General features: G+C 52.0%; 1 protein-coding gene and 1 long non-coding RNA gene across 2 annotated transcripts in view; one reads left to right on the plus strand and one right to left on the minus strand.

Moving 5' to 3' along the window:
* The window catches only part of LOC125233739 (importin-11), a 73,820-nt gene that overhangs the window by 29,780 nt on the left and 29,991 nt on the right, over nucleotides 1–14,049 (plus strand). Inside the window, exons 11-12 of the mRNA XM_048139808.1 lie at nucleotides 1,029–1,226; nucleotides 13,219–13,411. Of these exons, the coding sequence (XP_047995765.1) occupies nucleotides 1,029–1,226; nucleotides 13,219–13,411 (391 nt within the window). The remainder of the gene's footprint in view (nucleotides 1–1,028; nucleotides 1,227–13,218; nucleotides 13,412–14,049) is intronic.
* LOC125233740 lies at nucleotides 1,102–1,830 on the minus strand. The gene is made up of 3 exons (XR_007177881.1): nucleotides 1,737–1,830; nucleotides 1,268–1,583; nucleotides 1,102–1,145 (listed from the first exon to the last, which is right to left on the minus strand). It is a non-coding gene; the product is annotated as an uncharacterized LOC125233740 (long non-coding RNA).

Here is a 14,049-nt window from a genome sequence, read left to right on the forward strand (position 1 = left end):
TTGTTATTTTGTTAAAAAATACAGGTACAATAAACACCTGCAAGGGTGTTTAAATTGAAAATGTAAATCTGAAAGGTTTTTTATAAATTAAAAAAAAAAAAGTTTTCAAGATACGTGTACGATTTTATTTTTCCTGTAATATTCATTATAATAGCCATGTTTGGTGAAAATTTCATAAATTTATGTTGTAAACTTCGGAGATAAGGGGGGGAACGGTATTTTTTTTTACATTTTCCTTCAAAAAACATTTTTTTTCCACAACCAAAAAATTATAAAAAATAGTTTTGATATGTACAGTTTGAGCTCTTTCTAACGATACCCCACTTGACCTAGTTACTTGAAATTTTCAGCTTGACCCCCTTTCATTTTTGCCCATTTTCTATCATTTATATTAATTAATTAAAAAAAAAAATCTTTCAACTTTTAGAGGTTCACAATGTTTATAACTATTCCAAATTTCATATCGATAGCATAAGTAGTTCTCGAGATATTTAACAATGTGACAGACGGACAGACAGACGGACAGAGTCGCACCATAAGGGTTCCTGTTGTACCTTTTTGGTACGGAACCCTAAAAAGAACAAAATGAAAAAAGTTTATTATATAAATTAACAATTACAGAAATTCACGACCCTGTGTCCTGAGCTAGGAAACCCTGTGTTACAGGACAGTCACAAATAAATGTTTTATTGTAATTTCAAACCGTTTTCATCGCACGCTAATGCCCACGATCGTGCTACTTACTCGTGCGTCGAGTGAGGACTCGACCGTTTTACGGTGGCGTATAGCGGCATCTACCTCTATAACCACTCACGTGCTTCCAGTAGCCAGAGCTACGAGCTTAGACACCTCTAAATTGCTTGCAGTAGCTGTGGCTATATAGCGGAGTATTGAAAAGTTTGATTAATTTTTTGTCGAAGTAATTTAGAGCTCCTTTGATGAAAATGCTAATCACGTGAGTAGATAAGAATGCGTCTCAATAAAAAAAATCCTAAATCAGAAAAGTTAACTAACCATTTCCCTTCCAGGTGGAATCCGAAGAGTGCGACACGAAAATGCACGTGCTCCACGTAGTGTCGTACGTGATGGAGCGTTGCGGTGCCTCCGTCGCGCGCGGCGGTGGCGCCGACGCGCTCTTCGGCTACCTGCCGCAGCTGTGGACGCACGCACACAACCACGACATGCTGCGAGCGGCCGCGCTAGCCGCCTCCGTCAACCTACTCAAAGTGAGTAGTCCATCAGAGACAGTAGCCGGTGACTCTCCTACCTGCCGCAGCTGTGGACGCACGCACACAACCACGACATGCTGCGAGCGGCCGCGCTAGCCGCCTCCGTCAACCTACTCAAAGTGAGTAGTCCATCAGAGACAGTAGCCGGTGACTCTCCTACCTGCCGCAGCTGTGGACGCACGCACACAACCACGACATGCTGCGAGCGGCCGCGCTAGCCGCCTCCGTCAACCTACTCAAAGTGAGTAGTCCATCAGAGACAGTAGCCGGTGACTCTCCTACCTGCCGCAGCTGTGGACGCACGCACACAACCACGACATGCTGCGAGCGGCCGCGCTAGCCGCCTCCGTCAACCTACTCAAAGTGAGTAGTCCATCAGAGACAGTAGCCGGTGACTCTCCTACCTGCCGCAGCTGTGGACGCACGCACACAACCACGACATGCTGCGAGCCATCAGAGCCGCGCTGTGGACGCACGCACACAACCACGCATGCTGCGAGCGTCAACCTACTCAAAGTGAGTAGTCCATCAGAGACAGTAGCCGGTGACTCTCCTACCTGCCGCAGCTGTGGACGCACGCACACAACCACGACATGCTGCGAGCGGCCGCGCCTAGCCGCCTCCGTCAACCTACTCAAAGTGAGTAGTCCATCAGAGACAGTAGCCGGTGACTCTCCTACCTGCCGCAGCTGTGGACGCACGCACACAACCACGACATGCTGCGAGCGGCCGCGCTAGCCGCCTCCGTCAACCTACTCAAAGTGAGTAGTCCATCAGAGACAGTAGCCGGTGACTCTCCTACCTGCCGCAGCTGTGGACGCACGCACACAACCACGACATGCTGCGAGCGGCCGCGCTAGCCGCCTCCGTCAACCTACTCAAAGTGAGTAGTCCATCAGAGACAGTAGCCGGTGACTCTCCTACCTGCCGCAGCTGTGGACGCACGCACACAACCACGACATGCTGCGAGCGGCCGCGCTAGCCGCCTCCGTCAACCTACTCAAAGTGAGTAGTCCATCAGAGACAGTAGCCGGTGACTCTCCTACCTGCCGCAGCTGTGGACGCACGCACACAACCACGACATGCTGCGAGCGGCCGCGCTAGCCGCCTCCGTCAACCTACTCAAAGTGAGTAGTCCATCAGAGACAGTAGCCGGTGACTCTCCTACCTGCCGCAGCTGTGGACGCACGCACACAACCACGACATGCTGCGAGCGGCCGCGCTAGCCGCCTCCGTCAACCTACTCAAAGTGAGTAGTCCATCAGAGACAGTAGCCGGTGACTCTCCTACCTGCCGCAGCTGTGGACGCACGCACACAACCACGACATGCTGCGAGCGGCCGCGCTAGCCGCCTCCGTCAACCTACTCAAAGTGAGTAGTCCATCAGAGACAGTAGCCGGTGACTCTCCTACCTGCCGCAGCTGTGGACGCACGCACACAACCACGACATGCTGCGAGCGGCCGCGCTAGCCGCCTCCGTCAACCTACTCAAAGTGAGTAGTCCATCAGAGACAGTAGCCGGTGACTCTCCTACCTGCCGCAGCTGTGGACGCACGCACACAACCACGACATGCTGCGAGCGGCCGCGCTAGCCGCCTCCGTCAACCTACTCAAAGTGAGTAGTCCATCAGAGACAGTAGCCGGTGACTCTCCTACCTGCCGCAGCTGTGGACGCACGCACACAACCACGACATGCTGCGAGCGGCCGCGCTAGCCGCCTCCGTCAACCTACTCAAAGTGAGTAGTCCATCAGAGACAGTAGCCGGTGACTCTCCTACCTGCCGCAGCTGTGGACGCACGCACACAACCACGACATGCTGCGAGCGGCCGCGCTAGCCGCCTCCGTCAACCTACTCAAAGTGAGTAGTCCATCAGAGACAGTAGCCGGTGACTCTCCTACCTGCCGCAGCTGTGGACGCACGCACACAACCACGACATGCTGCGAGCGGCCGCGCTAGCCGCCTCCGTCAACCTACTCAAAGTGAGTAGTCCATCAGAGACAGTAGCCGGTGACTCTCCTACCTGCCGCAGCTGTGGACGCACGCACACAACCACGACATGCTGCGAGCGGCCGCGCTAGCCGCCTCCGTCAACCTACTCAAAGTGAGTAGTCCATCAGAGACAGTACCGGTGAGTAGCCGCACACAACCACGTGAGCGGCCGCGCTCTCCGTCAACCTACTCAAAGTGAGTAGTCCATCAGCAGCCGGTGACTGCCGCAGCTGTGGACGCACGCACACAACCACGACATGCTGCGAGCGGCCGCGCTAGCAGCCTCCGTCAACCTACTCAAAGTGAGTAGTCCATCAGAGACAGTGTGGACGCCGGTGACTCTCCGTCAACCTGCCGCAGCTGTGGACGCGCACGCACACAACCACGACATGCTGCGAGCGGCCGCGCTAGCAGCCTCCGTCAACCTACTCAAAGTGAGTAGTCCATCAGAGACAGTAGCCGGTGACTCTCCTACCTGCCGCAGCTGTGGACGCACGCACACAACCACGACATGCTGCGAGCGGCCGCGCATGCTGCGAGCGGCCGCGCTAGCAGCCTCCGTCAACCTACTCAAAGTGAGTAGTCCATCAGAGACAGTCCGGTGACTCTCCTACCTGCCGCAGCTGTGGACGCACGCACACAACCACGACATGCTGCGAGCGGCCGCGCTAGCAGCCTCCGTCAACCTACTCAAAGTGAGTAGTCCATCAGAGACAGTAGCCGGTGACTCTCCTACCTGCCGCAGCTGTGGACGCACGCACACAACCACGACATGCTGCGAGCGGCCGCGCTAGCAGCCTCCGTCAACCTACTCAAAGTGAGTAGTCCATCAGAGACAGTAGCCGGTGACTCTCCTACCTGCCGCAGCTGTGGACGCACGCACACAACCACGACATGCTGCGAGCGGCCGCGCTAGCAGCCTCCGTCAACCTACTCAAAGTGAGTAGTCCATCAGAGACAGTAGCCGGTGACTCTCCTACCTGCCGCAGCTGTGGACGCACGCACTAGGGAATGCAGAACCGGTACCAGTCCCAGAACCGGGACTGAGATTTCCGGTACTGGGAAAGAACCGGGAAATCCCGGTTCTTCGGTATTTTTCGGTACTGAGGGTTTACTAGTACATTTGTTATAAAATTATGAATAAAACATAAAATGGAAGTCGTTGCAGAGATTGTTGGATACGTATTGGCCAAGCGGCGACCATGTTCGGGAGGCTACGTTCAAGAGTATGGTGTAACAAACATCTCATTGTGTTTTATTATTATTAAGAGCCTGCGATGTCCCACTGCTGGGCAAAGGCTTGCCCCCGCTTTTTCCATTCCTCCCGGTTTTGTGCAGTCCTCGGCCATTCTTTCATAAAGGAGTCCAACTTGTTCCGCCATCGCATACGTGGTCTGCCGGGTCCCCGTTTTGGCCTGGGCTGCCACTCTGTGGTAATCTTGGCCCATAGCTCATTCGGCATTCGGCAGACATGACCGGCCCAGTCCCACTTCAGCTTTGCCGCTTTTCGAACTACATCGACTATTTTTGTTTTGGAGCGCAGCGTGGTGTCCCATGTCCATGAGTTTTCGCTTAAGTGACAGTGGCAAATCGCCTTTCATGAGATGTTTTATGGACCAATAGCTTCTCCAGGCGTTTTCAGTCCGTCTTTCGACTTCTTTCTCTTGTCGCGCCTGGAAAGAAATTAGTTGGTCCAAGTAGATGGACATACGCAACTGATTCTCCGTTTATCTCAATCCTACATGCGGTACTATTATTGGTCATGAACTTGGTTTTCGACATGTTCATCTGAAGTTCAACCTCGAGACTTGCGTCACTGAGGTCTTGAAGCATTGATCGTAGTTCGGAGGCAGTTGAGGAGAACAGACCAATATCGTCGGCAAATCGAAGATTAGCCTTATATTCCCGACGATAAGGCCCCGATCTTCCCAACTTGGTATAAGCTTCTGGAAGACTTGTTCAAGTGTGCTGGTAAACAGTTTTGGCGATAACGGATCTCCTTACTTGACTCCTTTTTGAATAGAAAATGAGGAACCGGAGGACTGTAGTTTTATGGCGGCTGTACTATTTTGATAAATGGTGGTTATGAGCTGAATGTAACTGGGATTGCGTAAAGATGTGAAAATGGAATTGTGATGAAGGCTGTCGAAAGCTTTAGAGTAATCGACAAATGCGATGTTGATGTTGGAAGCTTTCTTCTAAATCAGGCACAGGCTGTGGGTGTGTGGGAGATTCGGAGTAAAGGGTTTTGTAGAAGTTGGTGGCTATTGTTAGAATTTTATTCCGATCGCCTATTAGGACCAAAATTATAGCATACCAGACTGCGTTCTAAGCATACTTTCGAAACCTGGACGACATGTGCAAGAAATCATTATAGACCTCAACTAATTATAACATTAGCAAAGTTAGTTTGGTTTACCCTCTAAGTATAACCGACGCCGATATCCCGATCATAGCCGATGAATACCGAGCGGGACGAGTCTAACGCGTTTGAAACTATTTTCATAACATTTGTACAGCATTCAATGGATATTCCGTCGTTTACGTTCAAATTTTTGAAGTGATTAAATGCGTTTTAGTTTGTAATCTTTGTCCATTTTTCAGTACCGAAAAGTACCGAAGAACCGGGATTTTATAACATCAGTACCGGTACCCAAAGAGTTCAAAAATCCCGGGATTTCCCGGTACTTTTGGTACCGGGAATTCCCGGGAGCATTCCCTAGCACGCACACAACCACGACATGCTGCGACAACCACCTACTCAAAGTGACATGCTGCGAGCGGCCGCGCTATGCTGCGAGCTCCGTCAACCTACTCAAAGTGAGTAGTCCATCAGAGACAGTAGCCGGTGACTCTCCTACCTGCCGCAGCTGTGGACGCGCACGCACACAACCACGACATGCTGCGAGCGGCCGCGCTAGCAGCCTCCGTCAACCTACTCAAAGTGAGTAGTCCATCAGAGACAGTAGCCGGTGACTCTCCTACCTGCCGCAGCTGTGGACGCACGCACACAACCACGACATGCTGCGAGCGGCCGCGCTAGCAGCCTCCGTCAACCTACTCAAAGTGAGTAGTCCATCAGAGACAGTAGCCGGTGACTCTCCTACCTGCCGCAGCTGTGGACGCACGCACACAACCACGACATGCTGCGAGCGGCCGCGCTAGCAGCCTCCGTCAACCTACTCAAAGTGAGTAGTCCATCAGAGACAGTAGCCGGTGACTCTCCTACCTGCCGCAGCTGTGGACGCACGCACACAACCACGACATGCTGCGAGCAGCTGCCCTAGCAGCCTCCGTCAACCTACTCAAAGTGAGTAGTCCATCAGAGACAGTAGCCGGTGACTCTCCTACCTGCCGCAGCTGTGGACGCACGCACACAACCACGACATGCTGCGAGCGGCCGCGCTAGCAGCCTCCGTCAACCTACTCAAAGTGAGTAGTCCATCAGAGACAGTAGCCGGTGACTCTCCTACCTGCCGCAGCTGTGGACGCACGCACACAACCACGACATGCTGCGAGCGGCCGCGCTGCTGCGAGCAGCAGCCTCCGTCAACCTACTCAAAGTGAGTAGTCCATCAGAGACAGTAGCCGGTGACTCTCCTACCTGCCGCAGCTGTGGACGCACGCACACAACCACGACATGCTGCGAGCAGCAGCCTGCAACCTAGCAGCCTCCGTCAACCTACTCAAAGTGAGTAGTCCATCAGAGACAGTAGCCGGTGACTCACCTGCCGCAGACAGACATGCTGCGAGCCGCGTGACTCTACTCAAAGTGAGTAGTCCATCAGAGACTGCCGCAGCTGTGGACGCACGCACACAACCACGACATGCTGCGAGCAGACATGCTGCGCGCCTAGCAGCCTCCGTCAACCTACTCAAAGTGAGTAGTCCATCAGAGACAGTAGCCGGTGACTCTCCTACCTGCCGCAGCTGTGGACGCACGCACACAACCACGACATGCTGCGAGCAGCTGCCCTAGCAGCCTCCGTCAACCTACTCAAAGTGAGTAGTCCATCAGAGACAGTAGCCGGTGACTCTCCTACCTGCCGCAGCTGTGGACGCACGCACACAACCACGACATGCTGCGAGCGGCCGCGCTAGCCGCCTCCGTCAACCTACTCAAAGTGAGTAGTCCATCAGAGACAGTAGCCGGTGACTCTCCTACCTGCCGCAGCTGTGGACGCAGGGTTACTAATGTATTACCGAAAGTTATTTGCCAGATTTTCACATCCCAAACAATGTATCCCAAAAATTTAAAAGGCAACTCATCATTTCCCAACTTATCGTATGACATATACATATTTGCCAAAATAATGATATCCAAATAAATATTTAGACATTTCCTTACTTTGGCAATGTTCATTTTACCAAACTTCAATTAATCAAAATGATTAATTGCCAACCAATATTATCCCAACAGAAAAAAAGCCAAATCTAACATTTGGTAAAACATTTCTTGGGTATTTTTTATTTTAACAAACTTTGTTTACTCAAACCGAGTAGTTGACAAAAATATAAATAAACAACATTTACTTTGACATTGTTTTATATTACCAAATCTTAATGTATTCGAAATAAACCTACTTTTTTAGTAACATTTTGTGTGGGGGTCGCAGTTCTAACCTAACCTAAACCTACTTTCTTAGCAACATTTTGTGTGGGGGTCGCAGTTTTAACCTAACCTAAACCTACTTTCTTAGCAACAGTTTTGTGTGGGGGTCGCAGTTCTAACCTAACCTAAACCTACTTTCTTCGCTACAGTTTTGTGTGGGGGTCGCAGTTCTAACCTAACCTAAACCTACTTTTTTAGCAACATTTTGTGTGGGGGTCGCAGTTCTAACCTAACCTAAACCTACTTTCTTAGCAACAGTTTTGTGTGGGGGTCGCAGTTCGAACCTAACCTAAACCTACTTTCTTAGCAAAGTTTTGTGTGGGGGTCGCAGTTCTACCTACTTATTTAGCAACATTTTGTGTGGGGGTCGCAGTTCCAACCTAACCTAAACCTACTTTTTTAGCAACATTTTGTGTGGGGGTCGCAGTTCCAACCTAACCTAAACCTACTTATTTAGCAACATTTTGTGTGGGGGTCGCAGTTCCAACCTAACCTAAACCTACTTTTTTAGCAACATTTTGTGTGGGGGTCGCAGTTCCAACCTAACCTAAACCTACTTTTTTAGCAACATTTTGTGTGGGGGTCGCAGTTCCAACCTAACCTAAACCTTCTTTTTTAGCAACATTTTGTGTGGGGGTCGCAGTTCCAACCTAACCTAAACCTACTTTCTTAGCAATATTTTGTTTGGGGGTCGCAGTTCCAACCTAACCTAAACCTACTTTTTTTAGCAACATTTTGTGTGGGGGTCGCAGTTCCAACCTAACCTAAACCTACTTTTTTAGCAACATTTTGTGTGGGGGTCGCAGTTCCAACCTAACCTAAACCTACTTTTAGGTTTTTAGGCTATGTTTAGGTTTTTAAAGATTATTTGACTCGTCATAATTATGGTATTTTCGTCAAAAGTGTTTGTGGGAAGCAAACGTGTAAGTAGTTGTTAAAATCTGTTTGGGAAATGAAATTCGGTAAATGAAAACAATCATGTTATTAAAACACTTGTCAAAAAGTGGTTTTGCATGGTGTGTTTTTAAGGAAAATTTTTTTTACTAAACAAATTATTTGACTAAATAATTTAGTCCAGTAATTAATTTGACGAAAGTAAAGTTGAGCAAACTTTTCTAGTCAAAGTGAAACATTTGCGAAATTAACAGTTGGGGTTATAAAAGTTGCATTATAACAGTTTGGGAAATTATCATTTGACGGATTTTAACGTTGTCAAATATTATTATGGGAAAGATTGAGTTGACAAACGTGTAGTTGGCAAAATTCGTTTGGGAAATGAAATTCGACAAAAAAATCTTCGGTAAATTAAAAGGATCCCGTGGACGCACGCACACAACCACGACATGCTGCGAGCAGCTGCCCTAGCAGCCTCCGTCAACCTACTCAAAGTGAGTAGTCCATCAGAGACAGTAGCCGGTGACTCTCCTACCTGCCGCAGCTGTGGACGCACGCACACAACCACGACATGCTGCGAGCAGCTGCCCTAGCAGCCTCCGTCAACCTACTCAAAGTGAGTAGTCCATCAGAGACAGTAGCCGGTGACTCTCCTACCTGCCGCAGCTGTGGACGCACGCACACAACCACGACATGCTGCGAGCGGCCGCGCTAGCCGCCTCCGTCAACCTACTCAAAGTGAGTAGTCCATCAGAGACAGTAGCCGGTGACTCTCCTACCTGCCGCAGCTGTGGACGCACGCACACAACCACGACATGCTGCGAGCAGCTGCCCTAGCAGCCTCCGTCAACCTACTCAAAGTGAGTAGTCCATCAGAGACAGTAGCCGGTGACTCTCCTACCTGCCGCAGCTGTGGACGCACGCACACAACCACGACATGCTGCGAGCAGCTGCCCTAGCAGCCTCCGTCAACCTACTCAAAGTGAGTAGTCCATCAGAGACAGTAGCCGGTGACTCTCCTACCTGCCGCAGCTGTGGACGCACGCACACAACCACGACATGCTGCGAGCGGCCGCGCTAGCCGCCTCCGTCAACCTACTCAAAGTGAGTAGTCCATCAGAGACAGTAGCCGGTGACTCTCCTACCTGCCGCAGCTGTGGACGCACGCACACAACCACGACATGCTGCGAGCGGCCGCGCTAGCCGCCTCCGTCAACCTACTCAAAGTGAGTAGTCCATCAGAGACAGTAGCCGGTGACTCTCCTACCTGCCGCAGCTGTGGACGCACGCACACAACCACGACATGCTGCGAGCGGCCGCGCTAGCCGCCTCCGTCAACCTACTCAAAGTGAGTAGTCCATCAGAGACAGTAGCCGGTGACTCTCCTACCTGCCGCAGCTGTGGACGCACGCACACAACCACGACATGCTGCGAGCGGCCGCGCTAGCCGCCTCCGTCAACCTACTCAAAGTGAGTAGTCCATCAGAGACAGTAGCCGGTGACTCTCCTACCTGCCGCAGCTGTGGACGCACGCACACAACCACGACATGCTGCGAGCGGCCGCGCTAGCCGCCTCCGTCAACCTACTCAAAGTGAGTAGTCCATCAGAGACAGTAGCCGGTGACTCTCCTACCTGCCGCAGCTGTGGACGCACGCACACAACCACGACATGCTGCGAGCGGCCGCGCTAGCCGCCTCCGTCAACCTACTCAAAGTGAGTAGTCCATCAGAGACAGTAGCCGGTGACTCTCCTACCTGCCGCAGCTGTGGACGCACGCACACAACCACGACATGCTGCGAGGGGCCGCGCTAGCCGCCTCCGTCAACCTACTCAAAGTGAGTAGTCCATCAGAGACAGTAGCCGGTGACTCTCCTACCTGCCGCAGCTGTGGACGCACGCACACAACCACGACATGCTGCGAGCGGCCGCGCTAGCCGCCTCCGTCAACCTACTCAAAGTGAGTAGTCCATCAGAGACAGTAGCCGGTGACTCTCCTACCTGCCGCAGCTGTGGACGCACGCACACAACCACGACATGCTGCGAGCGGCCGCGCTAGCCGCCTCCGTCAACCTACTCAAAGTGAGTAGTCCATCAGAGACAGTAGCCGGTGACTCTCCTACCTGCCGCAGCTGTGGACGCACGCACACAACCACGACATGCTGCGAGCGGCCGCGCTAGCCGCCTCCGTCAACCTACTCAAAGTGAGTAGTCCATCAGAGACAGTAGCCGGTGACTCTCCTACCTGCCGCAGCTGTGGACGCACGCACACAACCACGACATGCTGCGAGCGGCCGCGCTAGCCGCCTCCGTCAACCTACTCAAAGTGAGTAGTCCATCAGAGACAGTAGCCGGTGACTCTCCTACCTGCCGCAGCTGTGGACGCACGCACACAACCACGACATGCTGCGAGCGGCCGCGCTAGCCGCCTCCGTCAACCTACTCAAAGTGAGTAGTCCATCAGAGACAGTAGCCGGTGACTCTCCTACCTGCCGCAGCTGTGGACGCACGCACACAACCACGACATGCTGCGAGCGGCCGCGCTAGCCGCCTCCGTCAACCTACTCAAAGTGAGTAGTCCATCAGAGACAGTAGCCGGTGACTCTCCTACCTGCCGCAGCTGTGGACGCACGCACACAACCACGACATGCTGCGAGCGGCCGCGCTAGCCGCCTCCGTCAACCTACTCAAAGTGAGTAGTCCATCAGAGACAGTAGCCGGTGACTCTCCTACCTGCCGCAGCTGTGGACGCACGCACACAACCACGACATGCTGCGAGCGGCCGCGCTAGCCGCCTCCGTCAACCTACTCAAAGTGAGTAGTCCATCAGAGACAGTAGCCGGTGACTCTCCTACCTGCCGCAGCTGTGGACGCACGCACACAACCACGACATGCTGCGAGCGGCCGCGCTAGCCGCCTACGTCAACCTACTCAAAGTGAGTAGTCCATCAGAGACAGTAGCCGGTGACTCTCCTACCTGCCGCAGCTGTGGACGCACGCACACAACCACGACATGCTGCGAGCGGCCGCGCTAGCCGCCTCCGTCAACCTACTCAAAGTGAGTAGTCCATCAGAGACAGTAGCCGGTGACTCTCCTACCTGCCGCAGCTGTGGACGCACGCACACAACCACGACATGCTGCGAGCAGCTGCCCTAGCAGCCTCCGTCAACCTACTCAAAGTGAGTAGTCCATCAGAGACAGTAGCCGGTGACTCTCCTACCTGCCGCAGCTGTGGACGCACGCACACAACCACGACATGCTGCGAGCGGCCGCGCTAGCCGCCTCCGTCAACCTACTCAAAGTGAGTAGTCCATCAGAGACAGTAGCCGGTGACTCTCCTACCTGCCGCAGCTGTGGACGCACGCACACAACCACGACATGCTGCGAGCAGCTGCCCTAGCAGCCTCCGTCAACCTACTCAAAGTGAGTAGTCCATCAGAGACAGTAGCCGGTGACTCTCCTACCTGCCGCAGCTGTGGACGCACGCACACAACCACGACATGCTGCGAGCGGCCGCGCTAGCCGCCTCCGTCAACCTACTCAAAGTGAGTAGTCCATCAGAGACAGTAGCCGGTGACTCTCCTACCTGCCGCAGCTGTGGACGCACGCACACAACCACGACATGCTGCGAGCAGCTGCCCTAGCAGCCTCCGTCAACCTACTCAAAGTGAGTAGTCCATCAGAGACAGTAGCCGGTGACTCTCCTACCTGCCGCAGCTGTGGACGCACGCACACAACCACGACATGCTGCGAGCGGCCGCACTAGCAGCCTCCGTCAACCTACTCAAAGTGAGTAGTCCATCAGAGACAGTAGCCGGTGACTCTCCTACCTGCCGCAGCTGTGGACGCACGCACACAACCACGACATGCTGCGAGCGGCCGCGCTAGCCGCCTCCGTCAACCTACTCAAAGTGAGTAGTCCATCAGAGACAGTAGCCGGTGACTCTCCTACCTGCCGCAGCTGTGGACGCACGCACACAACCACGACATGCTGCGAGCGGCCGCGCTAGCCGCCTCCGTCAACCTACTCAAAGTGAGTAGTCCATCAGAGACAGTAGCCGGTGACTCTCCTACCTGCCGCAGCTGTGGACGCACGCACACAACCACGACATGCTGCGAGCGGCCGCACTAGCAGCCTCCGTCAACCTACTCAAAGTGAGTAGTCTGTCAGAGACAGTTGCCGGTGACACACTGTTACACACTTTATCTTTTCTCTAATAAATAAAAACAATGTTAACATTTAGAGTCAATTGTCTCTTTACCTCTTATAAACAGACGATATTCTCTAAATGCCAAACTTCTTACTCTAAATGCTAATTGTACGTGTTCACTTTATCTTTTCTCTAATAAATAAAAACAATGTTAACATTTAGAGTCAATTGTCTCTTTACCTCTTATAAACAGACGATATTCTCTAAATGCCAAACTTCTTACTCTAAATGCTAATTGTACGTGTTGACTGACATAGTAATAAAAACTCATTTCTTTCCCAGGCCATAGGCGAGTGCCCGCCCAACATTCGACCCTGGATCCTCAACGTAGTCAACGACTCCACCAAACTCTCCGAGCCAGCGCACGTGTATCTTCTAGAAGATGCGCTGGACCTCTGGCTCGCCGTTCTAGAAACTTCTCACGTGGCCGACGCGGCCACACTGCAGCTTGCTGAGAACCTTTGCCCTATACTTGGTAAGAAAAAGTTTACAACTTTTAAAACCTACTCTCGCTCTAGAACTCTATCCACCAACGGAGCGGTAGCTGATTATCGCGAGGTTTCATACTACGGCTAAAAATAAGAACAAACCAAAGGTTTCTTTATAACATCCAATGCAGACCTTTACGAGGTTTCATACGGTCATAGTGCTTGCTGAAAATCTGTGTCATATATTTGGTAAGATATATTAATACTCCACAGAGCGGCAGCTGACTATCACGAGGATTCACTAGACACGATCTTTGCTGAAAACCTGTTCTAGATTGGTAAGAGAAAGTATACAAATCTCTTAAAAGATACCTTCTATCGCTCTAAAATTATTCGCCAACAGAGCAGCAGCTGATAACCACGAGGTTTCAGTCACGCTCCATATTACTAAAAACTTGTGTCATATAGTGTACTTGGTAATACATAGGCCTGATTTAGACGGCGTGCAAACTCGCATGCGATTTTAGTTACATTGCGGGCTGTTTAAGTTACATACAATTTTGCACAGCCATCAAATACCGCAATGTAATGAAACTCGTATGCGAGTTCTCGTACCATCTAAATGGGCTCATACAATCACACATACAATCACGTCTGTATCCCATAAAGGGGTAGGCAGAGCACA

This window comes from Leguminivora glycinivorella, chromosome 15 (assembly GCF_023078275.1).
Source record: "Leguminivora glycinivorella isolate SPB_JAAS2020 chromosome 15, LegGlyc_1.1, whole genome shotgun sequence".
In the NCBI taxonomy this organism is placed as follows: domain Eukaryota; kingdom Metazoa; phylum Arthropoda; class Insecta; order Lepidoptera; family Tortricidae; genus Leguminivora; species Leguminivora glycinivorella.